This window comes from Rosa rugosa, chromosome 1 (genome assembly GCF_958449725.1).
Source record: "Rosa rugosa chromosome 1, drRosRugo1.1, whole genome shotgun sequence".
Lineage (NCBI taxonomy): Eukaryota > Viridiplantae > Streptophyta > Magnoliopsida > Rosales > Rosaceae > Rosa > Rosa rugosa.
The window spans coordinates 60497808-60522340 of NC_084820.1; the positions used below are offsets into that span (position 1 = coordinate 60497808).

Genomic DNA, 24533 nt, shown 5'->3' on the forward strand with positions numbered 1-24533 from the left:
TAGTTTTCCTGCAGTAGGTGATACGCTAAGGACAAGCGCGCAATTTAACCCTGTAAAATGTAGTTGTTATTATAGAATAAGTAGGGATCGTTCAAGCCAGGGATTGAGGGTACACCTGAAATTGTAAAAACAAATAAAGAATTAAAAAAAAGTACAAAGTATTATTTACAAAAATAAAACAAAGAAAAGAAGATATATACAAGTAAACACAAATAAGGGGGTTTTGGATTATTAAATCAAAAATTAAATAAATAAAATAAAGAAAATGTAAAAACACATATACAAGGGTGGAACGCAAGGAACAAAGATCAAAACCACAATCATATGCAAGAAATCCAATCACAATTCCTATAGTTGATCTTCTATGTCATGAGAAAGAAGTTGACCATGTGAAACGTTAATAAGCAAACAATTTCCCATATTTTACTTTCCTTGAATGTTTAGTCTAAGTGAAAGCACCTAAATTAAACCTATTGAACATGCAATCATAGTCTATAAAGCTACCTAATCAAGAACACATTCAATGCATGAAGAACAAATAAAGGATGTTAACCAAAAAAAATTCATCTATTTGCAATCCTCCTTAATTGATTTCGACTTTTGTCCAAAGCTTTTATTACTTATGATTTAGGTTCACAAAACTATTAGGTGAATTGTTTACCTAAATCTAGCACCAATTACATTCATATATCATAAGTTGGCTACCAAAGAACACGTACATATAAAAGTTTTATGTAATCCAAAATCAATCAAGCAATCTCGCATAAGCAACATAGGAATCAACATAAAGAAATTGCAACTTTATTTCAAAACATATAAACTGGCTTCAAACTTTGCCCTTAACGTCATGTTAACTAGAATTCATAACTCTACGAATCAAACAAAGGAAAACAAAAGAAAGTATGAAATACACCGTGAAAGATGGATGACAAGCCTTGAGACGAAGAACTTGAAGATCCTTGAAAGCAAGCAATCTTCTAGGGACGACACAAGGGTGGATGGCGGCTAGGATCTTGATGTATTGCAGGACTTTTTCTCCTCCTTGGTTGAGACGCAGAGCTTCTGAAGACTAGAGAATGGAGAGAATTTTTTGTGTTGGAATTTTCAGAGGGGGAAGAGATGTGTTAAGTTGTGTAAAGTGGTGTAAATGACGCTCCTATTTATAGGAGGATGACAACTTGGTCTCCAAGCCTTCAAAATTCTTCTTTTTATTTCCTAGGATTTATCTGATTAATCCACACAGCATTAGCCAATCAGATAGGTCCACATCATCCTTTCTGTGTCATCCAACCAATAAGAAGCCTTCAAATTAGTACCTTGATTCTAGGGAGATTATTTTTGCATTAATTGCATGATTATTTTCTGATTTATCTCCTTAATTTCGGCCAAGGATAGAGTGTAGAGCTCAAGGAATGTATCTGGACTTGTTTTCAACCTTCCTGAATATTGTAAATCCCTTAAAACTCTCCATGATAACTTCAAAAACGTCACCTTCTTGAATCTTCTTTTATTTTCATGGAAAATCATGTATTTATCCCCAAAAATGACTCATTTTACCTCCAAGACCCCTATAATATCTAGGTTTCTTCATTTTGCCGAAAATTCCCAAGTATTCTAAAAGAATCTTGAGTTTTGAGTCATCTTGAAGTCACATGGTCTCCTAGTGCTCTCAGGTTTCCTAGCCTTATCAAGACTCCTAGTCAAACAAGGACTCTTCATATGAAATGTTCTTGAACCTTTCAGAATCTTCTTTTGCTTTCCTAGTTCAACTGGGACTCCTTGTGTCTTGCTTTTGTCATCTCCAACGTCTCACATCCTTCTCATGTGTCTTTAAGCTCATTTCCTTGTCATTTTCTCCGATGTACCTAGAAAATAGAAACTAAATTTAAAATGATTAAGTAAAGGAAATAACTAAGCAAAACATGGAGAGTTAAATATTAAAACATTGCATTAAAATGCTCCTATCAGTATGGTTTGGCTGCCGGTTCAGTATCTTCTATACCGATTTTTGGGCTATTTCTTCCGATTCCTGAATCGTTGGTTTGGATAGCTTCCGCTGGCAAAATTTGGTAGTAATTGGAGGTCCGGAAGGTGGTGAACCGGTGAAGTTTTTGCTGTGGGCGGTTTGAAACTTCCGGTGGCCGGTTCGGTATGTTTCCTGCCGGTTCTGGACTCCTGGTGTGGAGGACTTCAAGGTGTGAGGTGGAGGCAGAAAAGGATTCAAGGTTTTGTATTCGAATTTAGGGTTTTTGCTTCTTGAATCAGGGTTTGGCTATTTGTTTCAGGGTTAGGGCTTCGTGCTGATAACGTGTTTAAGGAAAACAGAAATTGGGAGAGAATTGAGTGCTTTCATTGATAATAGGGTCATCTTTATATAGAGGATTACAAGACATAGAATCAAAGTTGTACAAGGAAAGATAATCGTACAATTAATCGGAAATCTATGGATATCTCCGAGAATATATCTAATTATGAACCATATTACAACTAGGTCAAGTAACCTAGAGTTTGGGCCAGACATATATTCTAGATTTACTTGAGCACTTTTCAATTTATATGGATAATTTTTTATTACAGGGGGCCTGAATCCCAAGAAAAAGAAAACAAAGACTCAGAAACTAAACAGCCAAAGCTGTTACAAAGGAACGAAACCTCACTAGGCCATCAATGCAGAGCCAGCCCAGAGGACTGGAACTTGAGGCCTCCCCCTCAAGCCACTGGCCTCCAGCGAGCCTCCGACAATTTTTATTTTATATATATATATATATTTGTAGTTCAGTAATGGTTTATATATTATTTGCCATCATGATGAGAAGTTGCTACTCTAGAGCAGCGGGTAAGTGTGTAGTGTGGCCTTCTAAGCCACCCAGGTTCGAGCCAAAACACTTTCATTTTATGTTCTCTCCTTTTCTTTTTTTTTTAATTATTATTATTATTATTTACAAATGGGACCTAAAAGGCCCAAACAGAAACAAAGAAAAGACTAAGAAGAACCAGTTCTCGTAGTTCAAGCTATAGCAATGAGGTCATCAAGGCTTGAGCAACATGAGTTGGAGGATCCTTAAAGGTGATGAGGCCAAGATCATGATCAATGCTGCATTTAGCCAATGCATCTGCGGTCATGTTGCATTCACGAAAAATGTGAATGAGATGAACATTCTGCATATTGGCCATAAAGTTGTTGCAGCCAACAAGCAGGGATGCAAGAGGATGAGTAGAAAGGTTCTGCTGCTACACTAATTGAAAAAGAATAGCAGAGTAAGATTCAATTTCCACATTTGAGATATGCAGGCTTGAGACTAACTTCAGATTTGGTTTCTTTTATACACATCCTTATTATTTTATATTTCAAATCAGATGTATTAAAAGACCAAAATCATATGTCCCTATTTTATATGTTCCTTATATGTTCCTATCATATAAAATCTGATTTGGTTTCTTTTATACACATCCCTATTATTTTAACAATAATCATATGTTCCTATACATAGAAAAATAATAATAATAATCATATGTTCCTTATATTATTCTATAATTATAAACACAATAAATTTCTATACATGGCATCCTCATTTAAAACAAGAATAAAGTTAGAAACCATCTAATTTAAATTTTCCTTAAATGAATTGTAATTAAATGGGGTGAGATACCATGTAATTTAGAATTTCGAAATCAATAGCATTAAATGTTTTTAAAACATATCGCTTTACTCCCACTTTTTAGTTCATTTTTTTTATTATCTAAAAGTGATTATTAGACAATTTATTATCTAATATAAAACATCACAGGTATAAAACTTTGTAATTGTTAATGTGTTTGACCATCCAACGACAACTTCGTAGTTCCGCCATTGTGGAGAAACTACTGATACAATTTTGGTTGAATGTTCGACTCAAAATTTTATACTTGATCAAAAGGATGTTTAGTGGATGAGAACTCAAATAATATAAAACCTATTTCTAAGCATTTATTTGAACTTTGAAGGGAACAATAATGAATCCTTATGTATTTCCCAATAACTAACACAAGTAACCACGTGGTGTGGTGTGTTGGTCGAGCTGGCTAGTCTGGAACCCCCAGGTCTAGAGTTCAAATCTCAGCTCCATCCCGTGGCCAGCAGATTTGAGGGACCTGGGTTAGTTAAAACACCCAATGGTTCGTGCGTCTGCGGTGCAGTGATTAGTCTGGCTATGCTGGGATACACTGCATGGGTGTGTATGTTAGTTCTATTGACGTCTTCCACTCAAAAAAAAAAAAAAAACTAACACAAGTAATTAATATGGTCAATTATATATACTAATCAAATGTTAAATAATAGTGTATTTCATGGTTTTTAAGTTTAAGGATATTTTAGGTAATTTGGGTTGTGTATTTAGTAAAATGTTAGAATGAGAAATTAAATGATAGGTGTATTGAGTAAGGAGTGTGTATTAAGTAATTAGGGGTGTGTATTTAAAACTTCTCTTTTTTCTGGTTTCTTTTGGTATTAAACACTTTTTTTTTTTTTTCATTTTTATGTTGTCTCCTTTTTCTTTCTTTTTTAATTATTTTTCTTTTTCTGGTTTTTTTTGTATTAAGCATCTTTTTTTTTTTCTTATTGCTACAAAATAGTTTCATTTTATATCCTCTCACTTTTTTTTTCTTGGTTTCTTTTGATATGAAACACTTTTTTTTTTTCATTTCTACTAATGTCCTTTCTAATATAGATGTTTTTTTTGTTCCATTTTTTTAATTGCTACTAGTGTATTTGGGTTCAATTTATTATAAGAAAAAAAAATTGTATGAATGTTCGCCTCAAGTCTCCAAAATGTCAGGACTGGCCTTACATCAATGTCATCTAAGACAGCTTGAGTAGTAAAAATTGGATAGGTATTGAAGCTATAAGTTCCTAGATCTTGATCAAGACTCCTTTTGGCTAAAATATCAGCGACCGTATTCCTCTCTCTATAAATATGCTTTATAGAGAAGGATTCAAAATGTTGTGCCAAAGTTTTGCAATTGTTCAACAAGGTTCCAAGAGGATGAAGCTCAATATCAGTACCGTATAGAAGGTTAAACAACATAGCATAATCAGTCTCCACTTCTAAATGCTTAACATCTATCTCAACAGCCATTTGGAGGCCAGTAGTTTATATAGATAATTTCATATATAGAAAGAAGTAGAGAGAAGTCACATAAAAGAAACCAAATCAAATGTTTTTATTTAGGCAACAACAATAGATAATATTATTGCTTTGGAGAATCCGTGCTTTGGAGGAATTTTTAAACATTGATTTTGATTTTTGAAGGTGCTGGGTTTAGTATGCGTGTGACATTTGATGGAATTTAGGCCATCTCCAACCCAAGGGTTAAAGGGCCAAATGGCTAAAATTTGACAATTTTCATGTCCAACCCCAATAGTTAAGGGTTAAAGGGCTATTTTTGAGGGCCAAAGTGCAATGTAAAATGTTGTGCCAAAGTTTATAGAGTAGGATTCAAAATGTTGTGCCAAAGTTTTGCAATTGTTCAACAAGGTTCCAAGAGGATGAAGCTCAATATCAGTACTGTGGATGTACATACATGTGCATTTGCAAGCATAATTAGCTATAATGAGCTACGCTCATGGTACCGTCAGAGGTACTGATTCCCGCCAAAGGAGTAGCCTACGGATACACAGCCAGGCGAGCTACCGCCTGAGCCTCGGATTGCCCCCAGATCACCGCCGACGCGCCGTGCCAAGATAGCATCAGAAGCTCCTGACGCTGGGAACTGAAGCACATCAGTCCCACATCGAAAACAAGGAGAAGATCAGCCTTCTCCTCACCTATAAAAGGTTCTCTCCTCTCTCCTCATTAATTACGCATTTACTACTCATTTATTGTTATGCTGTCTATATGCATCGACTGACTTAGGCATCGGAGAAGTGAAGACCGCCCAACGCGGTCTCCCTCTGACGCCCTGTCTTTCATTTGACAGCTAGCGAAGATCACCAAGTCCACAGAGTAGCGGTCCGCCCACCGGACCCGCGTTAAACGAAGGTTCGGCTACCGCCGGACTTTGAGCATTAACAGTGGAGAAGGTTAAACAACATAGCATAATCATCTCCACTTCTAAATGCTTAACATCTATATCTTAACAGCCATTTGGAGGCCAGTAGTGTGTATAGATAATTTCATATAGAAAGAAGTAGAGAGAAGTCACATAAAAGAAACCAAATCAAATGTTTTTATTTAGGCAACAACAATAAATAATATTATTGCTTTGAAGAATCCGTGCTTTGGAGGAATTTTTAAACATTGATTTTGATTTTTGAAGGTGCTGGGTTTAGTATGCGTGTGACATTTGGTGGAAGTTAGGCCTTCTCCAACCCAAAGAGTTAAAGGGCCAAATGGCTAAAATTTGACAATTTTCATGTCAAACTTAAATAGTTAAGGGTTAAAGGGCTATTTTTTAGGGCCAAAGTGCAACCTAAAAGACTAAATATATCCCTTGATTTAGCCCTATAGCCCTTAGAAAAAATAATATTTTATTCAATTGGGAGACCTAACTGATTGGATCAGAAAGTGTGGAGGCCCACGTCATGTGATACAACTTGCATGCATGTGTGAGTGTAATTTCAAATTTTTAAATCAATGGTCCATATTGATTACATCTTATAATCTGATGGCTATAAATGGCTAGATGACGTCAGCAACGGCTTATCGAACCAATTAGAACTCATTGCAAAAGTGTTTTAAAAAAAAAAGTATGAAGCTGATGAAAGTGAGTAGAGAGAAGTACATGATTTTGTGAGTTATGATAGTTCAAGCACTCAGTTTATAAAATTATTTTTTGCTAAAGATAACGAGTGCCACGTAGACGGAACACGTGTCATTCAAAAATCTTATCCAAAAATTTGACAGGATTCGATCAAGCCAAAAATTGCTTTATATCCATTTTGAAATTTCACAAACAAATCACGACGAAACACGTGGCCTCGAAATCATATCCAAAAATTTAATAAGATGCGATCAAGCCAAAAATTGTTTTAGGCTGACTATTCTGGGTCATATATGGTTGGCATGCTTGGCCTATTTGGACCAAATCCACGACTACCACCCCTATAAGCAATGCAATGCAATTTGTCTGGTGATGGCTTGACCATGACCTGTGACCATCATGGATGGCTCTTTCTTCATTTCAAATCCATGGTTCCACCATTCCAATTTTTCCAAGCATCTTAGAATAGTCGATTCCTGTTGAAAGGTAATTAGTATTCCTTTTCATTTGTTAGCGATATTGAGAGAAAATGTGATGGTTTCAAGTCGAAATGTCAAGTCTAGCCCTCTATGATTTGAGGGTCAATTTGTAGACTAAATTTCGCAAACATCACCAATTCAATTGGTATTCTAGCACTTTAAGTATGAACTACCATCAAGGCCGGACTGATCATGTACGTAAGTGATGTATTCATCAATTTAAGTAAGAGTATGACTTGAAACTATAAAAACACCCATTATGTAACTAGCACATGAAATCAATTTGAACAAAAAATATAGAAATTAACGGAGAACATACAAATTGACATTCTAAAATCTAAACCATTTAAGATGTGCAATTTGATATTCTAAATTATTTAAGATATGCAAATTCAAATAATTACGTTATAAAAAGAATTTTATTCTTAAATTTTTCAACTGCATTGTACCGTATAAGCAGTTCGTCGTTTTCATAACTCGACCGAAGATCAACAGGGTAGGGTAGGCTGTTAGAAAAACAAATGTCGTTTGAGGGCAAAATTCTTGAGTTAGTTTTTCATAAATCAAAAGAAAAAAATTAGAAAAAAATGATTGTGTTTTTGAAAAATTTGGATGTGCGGTTGATCCCCTAATATGTTATGGTAGTTGTTTGGCGCTGGGATGATTCAAAACAAAACGAGAAACCCACCAAGGAAACCGCCATCATTCGGTGTTTCTTTGTGCCTGACTTTTTGTCCTGGAGACTTGCCACCAGAGTTGGAGTTATTTACGAAAATGCGAGGGTGCATATTACTTAGCCGGGTTAATCGCGCCTGTTTTTCTAGTCAATTTGCATGGCCTTCCCGCGCGTTACTTTTTAAGTGTGTGATTAGATTAAATTAAAATGGAGTTTGAGGCCCACGCGCAGTAAGTGAAGAGTCGAATTGCTGTTGCTTTAGAGTGGAAAGTGGAAACCACGGATTCTCCAAACCGAATCTAATTACATTCCAACTCTGTCATATTCGGTGAGGCCCATCATCATATATAAAACAACCTGACTTTGCCATTGTAAATTTCCTGTAGACTTTGGTTTCTAGTTTAACATCCCACCTCATGGAAGAAGCTCTGTTCTTTGTCTATAAAAGAGTTTTAAGTTCTGTGTTATGTGAAACCCACAAACCTACATACACATACTGAGTAAACAGAATATTTCATGGGAACGGGAATGGGATCATCCTGGTGGGGCTTCTTTTCTGTGCGTTATATTATACTCTTGTTGCTCATTAATGCCGCATGCTGTTTTTCTTTTGTACAAACGCAGACGCTTTGCCACGATGATGAGCGCACTGCCTTGTTGCAATTCAAAGCTAGTTTCACTACAGACAAGTCTGCTTCCCAAGATCCCTTTGCTTATCCGAAAGTTGCATCTTGGGGTAGGCTAGAAGGAGATCCTCAAAGGAGTAACTGTTGTTCATGGGATGGTGTTGAATGCAACCACGACTCTGGCCATGTTATTGGCCTTGACCTCGCCAGCAGCTGTCTTCATGGTTCCATCAACTCCAATAGCAGTCTTTTTCAACTTGTTCAGTTGCAGAGGCTTGACCTCTCTGACAACAACTTCAGCTACTCTCAAATACCATCCAGGTTAGGCCATGATCTTACTAGTCTAACATATCTCAACCTATCAATGTCTTCATTTTCTGGCCAAATTCCATCAGAAATTTCATATCTATCCAAGCTGTCTGCCCTTGATCTATCTTCTAGTTACGAGTCTCATCTCAAAATGGCCAACTTCGGAAGCCTAGTTCAAAACTTGACCAACATCAAGCAGCTTCATCTTAGTTTGGTAGAGATAGGCTCCACAGTGCCTAGTACATTGGTGAATGTGCCTTCTCTCACATCTCTCCGTCTTCAAGCATGTAACTTGGAGGGGCAATTCCCAGTAGGCATTTTCCACCTACCAAACTTGCAAGTACTTGATTTGGCCGATAACAGCATTCTAACCGGTTACTTTCCTGATGAGCTTAACAAGAGCAGTCCCTTGAAGATACTGAATTTGTGGTCAACCAATTTCTCTGGTCATCTACCTGCTTCAATCGGAGACCTTCGTGCCTTAAATTTGTTGAACATAGCATACTGTAACTTTTATCCCCATGTTCCATCTTCACTTTCCAACCTTACCCAGCTCAATTTCCTTGATCTTTCCTTTTTTTCCAACAAGGGTACTTTCAGTGGCCAAGTTACTGATTCCTGGTCTTGGGTTGGAAAGCTGACCAGACTTAACAATTTATCCCTTTTCGATACCAACTTAAGGGGAGATTTCCCATCTTCTTTGGCTAATCTAACGCAACTTGTGGAATTAGACTTGAGCTACAATCAAATAACTGGTGAAATCCCATCTTCTTTGGCTAATCTGACGCAACTTGTGGAATTACGCTTGAGCTCCAATCAAATAACTGGTGAAATCCCATCTTCTTTGGCTAGTCTGACGAAACTTGTGGAATTAGACTTGAGCTCCAATCAAATAACTGGTGAAATCCCATCTTACCTTGGGCAGTTGACCCAATTAACTTTCTTAGACGCAGCATCGAACAATCTGCAAGGAACAATTCCCAGGTCGCTATTCGAGCTTAGAAATCTTGAATCTCTTTACCTCGACTCAAATAACTTGAGTGGGTATGTTGAATTCGATGAGTTTTCCAAGCTCGAAAAGTTGAAGGACCTTCGTTTGTCTCTCAACAAGTTATCTGTGCAGATCAAAACTGGATTTACTGCTATTCCTCCAAAGCTTCAAGCACTAGGATTGCGTTCATGCAACTTAACAGAGTTTCCGGAATTTTTGAAATACACTAGTAAACTGGTGGCTCTAGATCTAGCTGATAACAATCTTCACGGCCAAATACCAAAATGGATGTGGAATTCAACTAGTACTGAAACTTTGTTTCATCTGAACCTCTCTTACAACCACTTAACTGGATTTGAAGAAAATCCAGTCATCATTCCATGGCCTCGGTTAAAGTCTTTAGAGCTCGACTCTAACATGTTACGAGGATCACTGCCAATTCCAGGGCCGTCAATGGGAATCTATTCTGTTTCAAACAATGAATATGCAGGAGAAATTCCAGCAACATTCTGCAATACGGGGATGCTAATTATTCTTGATTTGTCTAACAACAACCTGAATGGCAGGATTCCCCAATGTTTTGAGAATCTCACACATCTTTACATATTGAAACTGCAGAACAATTCTTTTCACGGGGATATTCCTCGAATAGGTTCAAACGGATGCTTGAGGTTAAGTGGGATTGACTTGAGTTATAATCAGCTACAAGGGAAGCTCCCAAGATCAATTGCCAATTGTTCTTGGTTGGCGTTTCTTAATTTGGGAAATAATCAGATCAATGATACCTTCCCCTCTTGGTTAGGAACACTTCCACAATTAAAAGTTCTCATTTTGCAGTCTAATGCATTTCATGGCATAATTGGAAAGCCTGCAAGTAGCCATGAGTTCCCTGAGCTGTCCATTGTTGATTTATCTAGCAATGATTTTTCAGGTATGTTGCCCTCCGACTACTTAGAGAACTGGAATGCCATGAAATCTGTTGATGCAAACGAGCAAATATACGTCCAATCCCTGCTCTACATCGGCGGGACGTATACAGTAACGTTCTACAATGATTACGCGATTACAGTCTTTGGAAAAGGTGTTGAATTGAAGTATTTCAAGACCCCTTATCATTTGACACTCATAGACCTCTCAAATAACAGATTTGAAGGAGAGATTCCAGGTATCATTGGGAATCTAAGAGGGCTTCTTTTGCTCGATCTTTCCAACAACACTCTCACCGGTCCCATCCCCTCTTCTTTGGGGAACTTGACTGCTCTTGAATCGCTGGATCTCTCCCAAAATCAGCTCTCAGGAAAGCTCCCCGGTGATCTGGCCCAACTGACATTCCTTTCATACTTTAATGTATCCCATAATCGTCTTTCGGGGTCCATTCCACAAGGTCGACAATTTGATACATTCCAAGAGGATATGTTCCAAGGAAACTCAGGTTTGTGTGGGAAACCTTTGCCAAAGAAATGTGAAGATTCTGAGAGCACAACACCACAAACATCAAGCTTTGAACAAGACGAAGACTCTGGATTTCAAATTGAACTAGATTGGTTTGTGGTTCTGCCAGGAGTTGTTGCTGGTCTAATAGTTGGAGTGGTTGGTGGAAACTTGTGGACAACCAAGAAGCATGACTGGTTTGTAGAGACATTCAGCAGTAGGAGGCAGCCGAGAGGCATCAGGCGGAGGAGGGGACTCGGAACTTAGACCTCATGTATATTAGGTCCCAGTTCACGAACATCAGCTTCATGTTCCTAGTGTTTAGAGCAGCATTGGAGCTAATATCATGTTGTTCATATGCATTATGTTATGTGTTCTGGTATATTTGTCTGTTAGGTTTGTATTTTAAGCAGACTGATAGAGTCTGGAACTCTGGTGTAATGACTATTAAGCTTCACACTGTCTTGTGTACTTTTTGTTCTATATATACAATCAAAAACCTTGAGGCATGAGCTGCTTAACTGCTATTTTAACCTAGACATAAACCAGATATAACAATAGGTCTTTCAGTTAACATTGCTTTTAATGCTTGTACTGCTCCACCAACTCCCATGATATGACTTCTCTCTGTTCATTATTGGGAGAAGAAAGAAGAAGAAGAAGAACTGGTCTCACCCCCTCATCATTAGGGAACTCGACTTCTCTTGAGTCCTTGGATCTCTCCCAAAACCAGCTCACAGGAAAGTATTTAGCACAACTCAATTTCCGTGCATACTTTAATGTGCCCATAACCATCTTCAGGGGCCTATACCACATGACCAACAATTCGACACATTCCAAATGAAGGAAACTCAGGTTTGTCTGGAGGGCCTTTGTCAAAGAAATGTGAAGACACCAAGAGTTCAGTGCCCTGGCGACCTTCAACAATCGAAGAACATCAAGATTCTGAGATATCATGTTATTTAGCTTTTTTAGGTTTTGTTCTGGCCTTCACTTAAGGCCCGATATCATGTTCTCCATTCAGAATGGGGTTACTTGAGTTCATAAATTAAGTTCAGTAAATTAACACAAGTTTAAATTTATAGTGCTAAAATTTATATAAAGTGCAGCAACTTTCTAGTTTCTACTATATATGTACCTCGAAATTCTACAGCAGTTGGCTTTAATACTGGAAACTAATCGCACATTTCAAGTCCTGACATTGATTTCAAATAAGGTTTCATTTTTCACTCTTAGTGAAGCAAGCATGAACTCACTTCATCATCTTTTTGTGATCTGAAAAATCAAATGGACAGAGCTGTAATTAATAAAGCATTTTAACGATTACGATCTGTGAAACGACCAAACAATTTCGGACCTAACTTGCTGCCAAAGAAATTCAGGCACTTGCTGCACATTTTAATTCTGTAGTCTGAACAATGCAAATCACAGCCCATTCCAGACTCTGAACATCTTTACACTGCTAAAGTACCAAGTAAACTACTATACTCGAGCATTATCTAAGACTTCAAATAAAAGATCAATCGTTAATGTAAACAAATAAGATAAATTACATGAGAGAGCCCTCTTCTCCATATGTAGTTCGTTTCATACTGGAATTTATAGATTTAATATCAACAGCAAAATATCAGACTTCTTCAGAATAATTAGAAACTTGCAGAAGCCTGCGCACCACCTTGTGACATGCCCCTCTTATCATTCACTTTGAAATATGAAATGAATTGTTCCTAGCTAATCTTTTTCTTCCTACCTCCCGTAGCTTCCCAACTGATATTCAAGGCAGACATGTGAGAATCTCCAACATCATATAAGTGATATAACCAATTGCACGGAGGAACATTTCAACTAAAAGAAACTAAACGATACAGTAACATAAGGAACAAAGATAAAGGACCAAAAAGCAAAAACTAATTAAATTTTAGATTTACCATGCAGTAAAATCAGAAGGCTCTGCTCCCTCGTTTTGATCAAAAATCAGAACTACCAAACCCTCCTGAACCACTTGAACGGTCAGAATTTCCAAACCCTGTGAAACCACTGTCTTTCCCAAAGCTTCCAAACCGGCTAGAATTATTCCCACCAAAGCCCCTAGAACCACCGGAACGATCTCCAAAACCACCTGAACGGCCACTTGAACGATCAGAACTACCAAACCCTCCAAAACCACTTGAACGGTCTGACCCACCAAAACCGCTTGAACGGTCTGAACCACCAAACCCTCCAAAACCACTGGAACGGTCAGAACCACCAAAACCACCAGAACGGCCAAAACCTGAATTACCAAAGTTTCCACCTCGGTTTGCTGGACGACCATATCCAGATCCCCCGGAACCACCAAAATGACCACCGCTACTACCTCTGTCAGAGAGCATGCTTGCACTGCTGCTATCAACAGCAATCCGGGGGAGCTAATGAACAGAAAGCAACCAATGCAGTTAGTCTAGATTGATGCATATATATAAAAAAAAAAGTTCATGCTAAGGAAAAAAACTCCCAGTCAGACAGCTGTGTATGCATTCAAAATGTTAGGAAGCTCCCATACAATACCTAGAGAGGACCATATCAGAGTATTAGACCTGTTGTACACTTTGACTCAAACTAAGGGGAAAGGCACATAGGCAGAGTGCATGTTCATGAGCACTCAATTAGTAGATACAGCTCTTAAATGTGATAATTTTTTTTCTTTTTTTGTGGATGTTTAAATGTGATCATGTATTACTTTGGTTAAAGTGCATTAGTAACTATTAATCAAGAAAATTTAACTAGTACATAACATCCTGATTTTGTTAACTTATCATGCCACTTTTAACCTATTAGTTTTCCCAAAAACACTTGATATCCAACTCATACTTTTGTTATCTTGACAGACCGTTTTCACAACCTTATAGATAAAGGTATAATGTAAAGGACATTGATCTTTACCTCTGTGAATCTGCATCCTACATCACGTTGAATCATTTGGACATTCCTGGCCTGATTTTGTGAGTAAATCAGAATAGCACTTCCTTTCTTCCCAGCACGACCTGTTCGCCCTGACCGATGAACAAATATTTCTGAATTGTTTGGAAGCTCATAGTGTATCACCTAAGCGTACCAATAGAAAGCACAATTGATGTTAGTAGAAGTATTTGTCCCTGATTTAATCCCATAACAACATCGCATCAATAATCATATATGGGCCTATTTCGGGAGCATTTCAAAGCTTTCATCACATCATTACCAATAAAATGGAGGCAACGGACCAAGATGCTCATGCATAAAACTAGATTATTTAAGGAACAAATTGAACGTCTATTGAATAAACAATAAACTCAACGAAAGGAGAACAGCTAAAGAAAGCTAACCAGATCAACATTGGGTACATCAAGCCCACGAGCAGCAACATCTGTTGCAACTAAAACATCGAAACGCCCATCTCGAAAACCTGAAAGTGCCCTTTCCCTCTGCTGTTGAGAAATATCGCCGTGCAAAGCCTCACATTTATGGCTTCTTGACAGGGCATATGCCAAATTATCTGCATCACGTTTTCTCTGAGTAAAAATAATGCACTTCCCTCCTTTTGCATGTTCCTAACAATCAAATATCTTATGGTGAGGATCAACCATATGTTGAAAGGCCAAGACCAAGATTCTTAAACCTATGCAAATAAAAAAATAAAATCAAGGTATACAAAAAAACTCAAAACAAGAAAATTATATACTTACTGTTATAAGTGGTCCAAGGATCGATGCTTTTCCATATGATTCTGCAGCAATAGAATACAGGGAAATTCCGTCTGCTAATTTCTGATCATTGTCCCCAACCTGAAGCACATGCAAGCTGTTAATTTTCTTGCACCTTAATCAAACAAAAATGTTTCCTCCTAATGACGGCTGAAGTAGAAAAGACCAAAATGAAAATGTATACTTACAAGATCAATAACTGCTGGATTATTTAGGTACTTCTGAGTAAGACTTCTAATGAAAGGCGGCATTGTAGCAGAGAACATCAGGGTCTGACGTTTCTTTGGCAAGCTCTTTAAGATTGTCTCAACAGCCTCCTGAAATCCTACTTTAAGCATCTCATCGGCTTCATCAAGAACAATGAACTGAACTTCGGATAAATTCAACGCACCCCTATTGATTAGATCAATAATACGCCCCGGTGTGCCCACAGCCACATCAGTACCATGGTCAAGCTGCCTGATTTGATTTCCAATGGGCGTACCACCATACACACAAATAGTATCCAAGCTAGGTGCTGCCTCGTGGAACTCCTTGTCAACCTGCTTCGCGAGCTCTCTTGTCGGAGCCATAACCAAGGCCAAAGGATTCCTCCCACGTCTATACAACCAAACATAAATTAAACCCGAAAAAAAATTATAAGAAATTGATGACAATTGAGGGTCTAATTGAAGGAACTAACCCGTGTTTGGCATTGAATCGAATAATTTTATCCAATATGGGAATGCCAAATGCAAGAGTTTTCCCAGTTCCAGTTCTAGCACGACCAATCATATCACGCCCTTGCATTGCTGGTTCCAACACAGCTCTCTATACATCACAAAATCCCCAATACAACACATCAATATTCCGAAAAAAAAAGTTTTTCTTACTTCCCAATCAATCTCTCATAAACATAACAGAGCACATACAATTGGGAAATGATAAAATTACCTGAATGGGGAAAAGTTTAGTGATCCCCTTCTTGGCCAAAGCAGACACAATCTCCTTATCAATCCCTAGCCTCGAAATCTCAAGCCCATCTTCGCCGCTCGATTTAGACGACTCGTCGTAGTCGTCGTCCAAAGCCACCTGGGCGCCGAACAAAGTCGTCGGCGATGCCCGGAAATTCAACGGCCCAGATTTAACGTGAAAGTCCCGAACTTGAAACCCTGGCTTAGCCTCACCGCCGCCGAGATCACCATTTCCCGGAAGTGCGGGAGATGACGTGGCGGGAAATGAGAGGCGGTTGATCAGTAGGGTTTCGATGGCGGCGACGGCCCGCGTCGCGGATATTGTGGGTGACCTCCGGAGCACGATGCTCATCATTTTTGGTGTAATTTGGGGTTTAGGGTTTAAGGGAGTGGGATCGATAAACCCCAAGAGATCGGGTTTCGGGTTTCGGGTTTAGGGTTTAAGAGAGGCGGAGGAAGAGAGTGACAAAAAATCTCAGAGAGGGTTTAAGGCTTTATGGGACTATTTACGGGTTATGATCAGCTGTGCTCGAGACTATACTTATGGATTTGATTTTTTTTTTTTTTTTATGGGTTGGGTTTTATTTTGGGTTTTCAAAATTGTGCTGACTGGGCTCGAGTTGTTAGGCCCAGTTATTTCTATTTTGGCATACCAACACTTGGGAGAGAAGTACCATCTGTTTTGGTCGAGAGGAAATGGGGACTTGGAGGTGTGCATACTATTTTTCGAAACTCGTGTGACTAATTTCTTTTAGGTAATTAGGTCTGTACATCTCCACGTTCATTTTCTTTTGCTACATCTTCCTCTCTTTTGGTTGAGCTACTTGGTTCCTAAGTTTTTGAAATGATACATTTTCTACATTTTCCTTTCTTTCGGTCGAGTCACTTGGTTCCTAGGTTTTTGAAATGATACATAATAGAATGAAGTTCTTTTGGTCTTAATTAGAAACTAGTAATGCTAAATTTTTGTATAAACCAAGGCCTTACTTCATTGGTTTTGCCATTTTGAGACTATCGATATATCACTTCTGAAGAAAGAGATCTAAATAATTGTTTGAGTGAATTTTGGGTCATATTGTTAAAAACGTTAAATTGTTGTTCTAGCAAGTTGTGGTGGTGGTAGAAGCGGCATACTGCCTCACAAGAGTGACCATGTTGCTCATGTCATAACATGTTATGGTCTCATAGCGTGCAAAACTTCTTATATTCCTACTGTATATGATTTGGAGCCTTGGTGGGTATTCTTTGGTATGAATTGTACTGCATCATTTGTTACGTCCTTCGGGTCAACCTAAATAGTGAGAAAATATGAAATTGAGTTAGGATTCGGTTAAGTTAGAGATAAATTATATTGTAAAAGTAATTATATGATGTAATCATTGAGACTTATGTTTCCTAAGTTTTTAGGGTAGTAGATAGTGGTTTAATCAAAGGGCAGTTTTTTACGCATCCAAACTTGTAAAATTTCATTTCATCTTTTGAAATTCGGTTACTTTATCACAAAAACATACAAGTAATTATTAACGTTTAGTTGGGTAACTTTAACAAAAGTAGTAGGAGTAGTATTTAGCTTTTCATTTATATTTGTTCACCAAAAAAAATATTTAGCATTTCATTATTTGCTTGTCCAATATTATACCTTTTTTTTACTTGGTAGTTGAATTTCAAAGTCTGAACTCTGACTTTGAAGTATGTTATGCATACTTTTGTTAAATGTATTCACAATTCATTAGATTAAAGATGTTCCATTCCAACCCATACGAATAAAACATACTCTAAATAACAACGCATATAGTCCAGTTATTAAAAGAGGCTAAAGATCGAAGAAAATTCAATGTTGAACTACGCAAGTTGGATGTGCTCTATACCACTTGAGTTACAACTTACAAGTTCCCACTTTGGTTAGATGTATTCACATTCCACTCCAACCATACCGAGTGCCACATACTCTAAACAGTACTGTAAATACATATATCAATCAAGAACTACAAGGGTATGTAACCTTATACTTCTAGGGTTAAGGCACTCACCCTCTAAGTCATAACTATGACATCAAATTGCTCTCATATCAATGTACCAACTCGGATGAGCTGCTAAGTGCTTCTGTTTAACTTGATCACAGAAACTAGAATACTAGATATTTCCTTCTACTTGGATTGTGGAATCCACTCAAAGTTTGTATTCCTAAATCAGTATCCATTGGAAATTCTGCAATATCCCTTATCCAGGTCAAGAGTGCCACGTGTACAACCATTGTTGGGCAGTGAGATCCTAACCTAATCTGAAACCTGGGGCAGCTCCAATGTCCACCAGGAGTTCAATCTCAACGGTGCCCAAAAATCTTGGTGCCCCCTGCCCCACTCTCTCTGTCCTCACCCTCGTTTATTACATTACTTGTACGAGTTTGGGGTACCTGTGGTTCATAAGCTCTCAGACTTTGATACTGATAAAACATAGTCGAGTTTCACAGAAGAAGAAGAAGAAGAAGAAGAGAGAGGCATAGAGAAAGAAAATGGCAGCACAAGCCCTAGTGTCGTCGTCGTCGTTAACCGCCTCGAAGGAGGTTGCGAGGAACCTACTAGGAGGAAGATCAGCTCAGTCTCCATTTGGGGTGAGGAAATCAGCTTCCTTTGTTGTAAAGGCAGCCTCTACTCCCCCTGTTAAGGTACATATATGCTTTGGCTATAAGCTTAATCATGTATATGGTGAGGTTATTGAGGAACTACTAAGCACTGAATGGTGTGTTGGGTTCTGAATGTTTCAGCAAGGAGCAGACAGACAGTTGTGGTTTGCATCAAAGCAGAGCCTTTCTTACTTGGATGGCAGGTGATTTACTAATCTGTGCTTCTGCTTTTCTATTCCATGATGCTACTGAAGAAACCCTAAACAGAACGAAGAAGATGATAGCTAGAAATCAAGTTTTGCAATGTTATGGTGGCCAAGAGTCCGATATACAAACTTGTTCTACCTATAAGCATCGACTACATGGATCATATATTCTCATATGCTAGTGTTTCCATCTTGTTATATGTTAAGTTGTCCGTTTATATTTAATAATCCGATATCACGAGGAAAGGAAAAAAAATCTTGAGTGTACAACGCATTACGCATTATAGTCTCAAGTAGTTAATAACTTGCAACTAATTGCAATTGATTAATTTGATTGTAAGGTTGCGAGTTATAAAATTGTCAATTTATAGTGTATGACGCAATAGATAACGTAACAACATGATATGTCATACTTTAGTAATGAAATTTTCTCTGAAATATTTCACTATTGTGAATTCACTGGCTGATAATTATGAGTAATTGTAGTCTTCCAGGTGACTATGGATTCGATCCATTGGGCCTCTCAGACCCAGAAGGCACCGGAGGGTTCATCGAACCAAGATGGTTAGCCTATGGTGAGGTCATCAATGGACGTTATGCCATGTTGGGTGCAGTCGGTGCCATTGCACCCGAGATCTTGGGGAAACTTGGCCTGATTCCAGCTGAAACAGCTCTCCCTTGGTTCCAAACCGGTGTGATTCCCCCGGCCGGAACTTACAACTACTGGGCCGACCCTTACACCCTATTCGTCTTAGAGCTTGCCTTAATGGGCTTTGCGGAGCACAGACGTTTCCAGGATTGGTACAACCCCGGATCCATGAGCAAGCAATACTTCTTGGGCCTTGAGAAGTACTTGGGAGGATCCGATAACCCAGCCTACCCTGGTGGGCCGTTATTTAACCCATTGGGCTTTGGAAAAGATGAGAAGTCACTGAACGAGTTGAAGCTCAAGGAAGTGAAGAACGGGAGGTTGGCTATGTTGGCAATCTTGGGCTACTTTATCCAAGGCCTTGTGACTGGAGTTGGGCCGTACCAAAACCTGTTGGACCATTTGGCTGACCCAGTGAACAACAACATCTTGACCAGCCTCAAGTTCCATTAATGAACAGAGTTGTACAATATTTTAGTGCTGCCCCTTTTGTTGTTTGGAAATTGAAATCTCTCCTCTCAAAACTCTTCTCCTCATTGTAAGATTATGTGAGAAACTTTGATGTTATATTATGTGAATCTGTAAGAAATGACATGTTAAAATAGTTAATTTAAGATTTTAGTTAAGCTACATCTTTTGCCAAATAAAATATAATTGACATCATGAAATAGGTACATAGAAGTAGAAAGCATAACATTAGCTACTTATAACCCATTGATGACACATCCAATTTGGTGTATATTTTCTGACCTTCATCCTCCCCGAAAGTCCTTTCAATGTAGGAAACCACACTTATTTTGTTTCCTATAAATATAACCGTTGCAAACTAGTTAAACTACTTTAGACCACGATATCATTGTTGACACATTGTTTTTTTTAGTGAAGAATGTTAGTAATTTTTTTTTCATCAACCTTTCTCAAGTTTTAGCTTGAATCGTAAAGTAAGTTTTTGATCTGAAACTACATTTAGTATATTATCATTAAAGAACCATATATGCAAGATTGCAAGAGATAAACTAAATTAGAAGTATAAATGTATCAAATAAACCTACAATTTACGATAACAATATTTTTTGTTTGAACCGTGCGTTGATTAGCATATTCCGATGACCAGAAAACGTCATCAAATAGCTAATTATTTTCATAGATCTTCAATGACAATACAGAGCATGAACTTACTTTCTGATTTGAGCTAAAACATAGGAAAGAGAAAATTGCTATATTTTTTTTTTTGTAACAATTTTTTTTATTTAATTTTTTTTTAACACAATAAGATCCTCATCAAAACGATTAGCCTTGTATGTATAAATGTTCAAAAATAAAATATATTTTTCCTAACTTGTATGTTGTGGGGGGATGTACACATAACTCTTTCATCGCACCGACATCTTAACTACAATTATCGAATGGATGACTAACAACTTAAGTTTTTGCCATAATGGTCATACAATATTCTTTGAAAACAATGGTTAGTATTGTGTCATTATTCAATTTCATGATGGACTATTTCTATCAATATTGCCAATTATATCAAGCACATTATGATAGTCAATTTTTAGATCTAATACCATAATCTCATTCTCATAAATCATGATTTTGATGATAGAACTAATAGCACATTCCTAACAACTACAAGCACATCGCAACAATGATATCCAAAAAAACGTTAAGCACATAATAATATGGTGAAGTATCTCAATCCATTACCATATATATAAGCTCATTACTTTGATGATACGACTAATCCTAATCCCTAACCACCACAACTACATCATCACTTAACTCCCATCAAATCATAATCAATCCCTACTCTCACATCTCAAATTCTCAATCTCATTCACACAAAAAAAAAAAAAAAAAAAAATTGGTCCAAGATCCAATCTCATGGGCTGGGGCCCAAACCCAAGGTCTGAGAATCAATTCATTTCGCGTGAGAACCCGAATAGAATAATCCCATCTTCCATTTCCACCATCCCTTATATTTTTACTACGAAGAAGAAGAAGAAGAAGAAGAGAGGAAGGAACCGAAAACCACAAGGCTTCTTTTCCAAGCAAACCCTCCACCACCTCTGATTCAATCTCCGCTACACCTTCTCAGATCCATCACGGTTCGTTTCCTCAATCCTTCTCATCCTTTACGTCTTTGTTATTGCTGCTTATTACTGTTTTATATGTTCGTTTCGATTTTCGTAGATCTGGAACTGAAATTCTTGGATCTGTGCGTGTGTTAGTTTTTGGTTTCGTTGCTAGTTGGATCTTATTGAGTGTGTGTGCTTGTTTCTGCTGTGTTGATTAGTGGATCTGGTGTGGTTGAGGAGTAGGATGTATGTAAACCCTAAATTAGCTCAGTGTTGTAATTTGTTTAAAGAAAGTGGTTGTTTTGGTGTATTCCAGCTTATAATTATTGTTCCTTTTTTTTTTTTTTTGGCTGATGTTAGTTTGTTTGGATTTTGATGTAGATATATTGCTGGATGCGTTTTTAAGAGTAGGTGGTTAGATACAGTGGTGGGTGTTCTTTTTTGTTTCGATTCAGATGGCTGTGTCGAAATCGAGAATGCCCGCGATCCGATGGGCGTTGCTGGGTTTGGTTCTGTTTGTGCATGTCTGTAATGGGTTTTATCTTCCTGGAAGCTACATGCATACGTATTCCCAAGGGGAATCAATTTTTACCAAAGTGAATTCCTTGACTTCTATTGAGACTGAGCTTCCCTTCAGCTACTATAGTCTGCCGTATTGCAAACCCAAAGATGGTATCAAGAAAATGGCGGAGAATCTCGGGGAACTTCTTATGGGAGATGAGATTGAGAGCTCTGCTTACCGATTCAGAATGAATGTTAACGAGACTGTTTACCTGTGTACTACACACGCTTTGAATGAGCATGAGGTGAAGCTGTTGAAGCAGAGGACCAGGGATCTGTATCAGGTCAATATGATCCTTGATAATTTGCCCGCCATGAGATATGCTTATCAAAATGGGGTGAAGATTCAGTGGACTGGGTTTCCTGTTGGTTACACACCAACTAACAGTAAAGATGATTACATCATCAACCACCTCAAGTTCAGGGTTTTGATTCATGAGTATGGAGGAAGTGGTGTGCAGATAATTGGTACTGGGGAAGAAGGCATGGGTGTCATTTCAGAAGCTGATAAGAAGAAGGCATCTGGGTATGAGATTGTTGGCTTTGAGGTTTACCCTTGTAGTGTTAAATACGACCCTGATACCATGAGTAAAAATGAGATGTATAAACCTATCTCACCTGTCATTTGTCCCTCAGACCTTGACAAGTCTCAAATCATAAGGGAGCAAGAGAGAGTGTCATTCACTTATGAGGTTGAATTTGTGAAAAGTGATATAAGATGGCCATCAAGGTGGGATGCTTATTTGAAGATGGAGGGTGCCCGTGTGCACTGGTTCTCTATCCTCAATTCGTTAATGGTGATATTCTTCCTTGCTGGTATCGTTTTTGTCATATTCCTAAGGACCGTGAGGAGGGATTTAACAAGATATGAAGAACTGGACAAAGAAGCTCAAGCTCAGATGAATGAAGAGCTTTCTGGGTGGAAGCTTGTTGTGGGAGATGTGTTCAGAGAGCCAGATCACCCAAAGCTTCTTTGCGTGATGGTTGGTGATGGGGTTCAGATTACAGGAATGTCAGTTGTTACTATCATTTTTGCAGCATTTGGCTTCATGTCACCTGCTTCACGAGGAATGCTACTGACAGGCATGATCATTCTATATCTTTTCCTTGGAATTATTGCTGGTTATGTTGCTGCCCGAATGTGGAGTACCATAAAGGGAACTTCAGAAGGGTGGAGATCTGTTTCCTGGTTTACAGCATGCTTCTTTCCTGGAATCGTCTTTGTTATTCTTACAATTCTGAATTTCATCCTATGGGGAAGCAATAGTACTGGTGCTATTCCTATTTCCTTGTATTTTGTACTCTTTTCCCTCTGGTTCTGCATTTCAGTGCCACTCACTCTTCTTGGAGGATTCTTGGGGACACGAGCGGAGGCTATTCAATTTCCTGTTCGAACCAACCAGATTCCTAGAGAAATTCCTGCACGCAAATATCCATCGTGGCTTCTTGTTCTCGGTGCCGGGACACTTCCCTTTGGAACTCTCTTCATTGAACTATTCTTCATCCTTTCAAGCATCTGGCTAGGAAGGTTCTATTATGTCTTTGGTTTCTTGCTTATAGTGCTTCTATTGCTGGTGGTTGTTTGTGCTGAAGTTTCAGTGGTTCTCACATACATGCATCTCTGTGTGGAGGATTGGCGGTGGTGGTGGAAGGCTTTCTTTGCTTCGGGGTCAGTTGCCCTTTATGTGTTCCTGTACTCCATCAACTACCTGGTATTTGATCTGCAGAGTTTGAGTGGCCCTGTGTCGGCTACCCTTTACCTTGGTTATTCATTAATCATGGCAACTGCAATCATGTTGTCAACTGGCACCATCGGATTTCTCATGTCTTTCTACTTTGTTCATTACCTATTTTCATCTGTCAAGATCGATTAGAAGTGTTGGCTGGTATTTTTTATCACACAGTTGGAAATGAGTCTGCTATGTCGGAAGGAGTATTTTTGGTCAAGGTGATTGTGTTGCAGCATATCAAGAGTCATGAAGACTATATTTTCTGTATACTGCCTCGTGTGTAACAAGCCCAGCAGCAGCTTCTCCTTTTACCTCACATATCACATTTTATTTCTTACCACACCCAGTGTTGCGCATCAATTTGAATTACGTACTTTAGTTTGTTCACGTTCTGCTAGAAAGTTGTAATATCATGGACCTTCAGTCCCCGTACTCTCCAATTTCATATCTGAAATGAAAGTAAATTTGATAATTCTTTGGATTCTCAACAGATTGATTTGTGATGATTAATTCTTTTATTTTTTGTTTTATCTTTGGTTGTTTAAATATGATGCACCTCACTCTCGTGATATTCAGATCAGTTACGCTGCAATTTTGTTTTAATTTGAAAGCACCCCTTTGTTAATTATATGATTATATCCATGTCTGCCAGAACAGCAGGGTTGCAATTTGACCAAGTCTATCTTCATTGAAAACTTGAAATTGCTGGCAACAAACAGATATAAATTGTTACAATCTTTACCCCAACAAGAAATCAATCT

The 24533-nt window shown here is 38.1% G+C and overlaps 4 protein-coding genes across 4 annotated transcripts; 3 read left to right on the top strand and 1 right to left on the bottom strand.

The window, feature by feature from the left end:
• Positions 1-8421: 8421 nt before the first annotated feature.
• LOC133732009 (receptor-like protein 7) lies at positions 8422-11517 on the top strand. Its single transcript, XM_062159465.1, has one exon. It carries the CDS (start codon positions 8422-8424, stop codon positions 11515-11517), a length of 3096 nt encoding a protein of 1031 aa, XP_062015449.1.
• A 1186-nt stretch (positions 11518-12703) lies between these two features.
• LOC133725838 (DEAD-box ATP-dependent RNA helicase 53, mitochondrial-like) lies at positions 12704-16405 on the bottom strand. The gene is made up of 8 exons (XM_062153225.1): positions 15906-16405; positions 15655-15782; positions 15161-15572; positions 14955-15053; positions 14595-14819; positions 14173-14334; positions 13179-13658; positions 12704-13017 (listed from the first exon to the last, which is right to left on the bottom strand). The coding sequence occupies exons 1-7, from the start codon at positions 16278-16280 to the stop codon at positions 13218-13220; spliced, it is 1842 nt and encodes a 613-aa protein (XP_062009209.1). The 5' UTR covers positions 16281-16405; the 3' UTR covers positions 12704-13017; positions 13179-13217.
• A 1913-nt stretch (positions 16406-18318) lies between these two features.
• On the top strand, positions 18319-20033 carry LOC133725839 (chlorophyll a-b binding protein 8, chloroplastic). The gene is made up of 3 exons (XM_062153226.1): positions 18319-18590; positions 18690-18751; positions 19241-20033. The coding sequence occupies exons 1-3, from the start codon at positions 18438-18440 to the stop codon at positions 19854-19856; spliced, it is 831 nt and encodes a 276-aa protein (XP_062009210.1). The 5' UTR covers positions 18319-18437; the 3' UTR covers positions 19857-20033.
• A 1320-nt stretch (positions 20034-21353) lies between these two features.
• LOC133725840 (transmembrane 9 superfamily member 12) lies at positions 21354-24260 on the top strand. Its single transcript, XM_062153227.1, has 2 exons — positions 21354-21511; positions 21863-24260. The coding sequence occupies exon 2, from the start codon at positions 21937-21939 to the stop codon at positions 23914-23916; it is 1980 nt and encodes a 659-aa protein (XP_062009211.1). The 5' UTR covers positions 21354-21511; positions 21863-21936; the 3' UTR covers positions 23917-24260.
• The last annotated feature ends 273 nt before the right edge of the window (positions 24261-24533 follow it).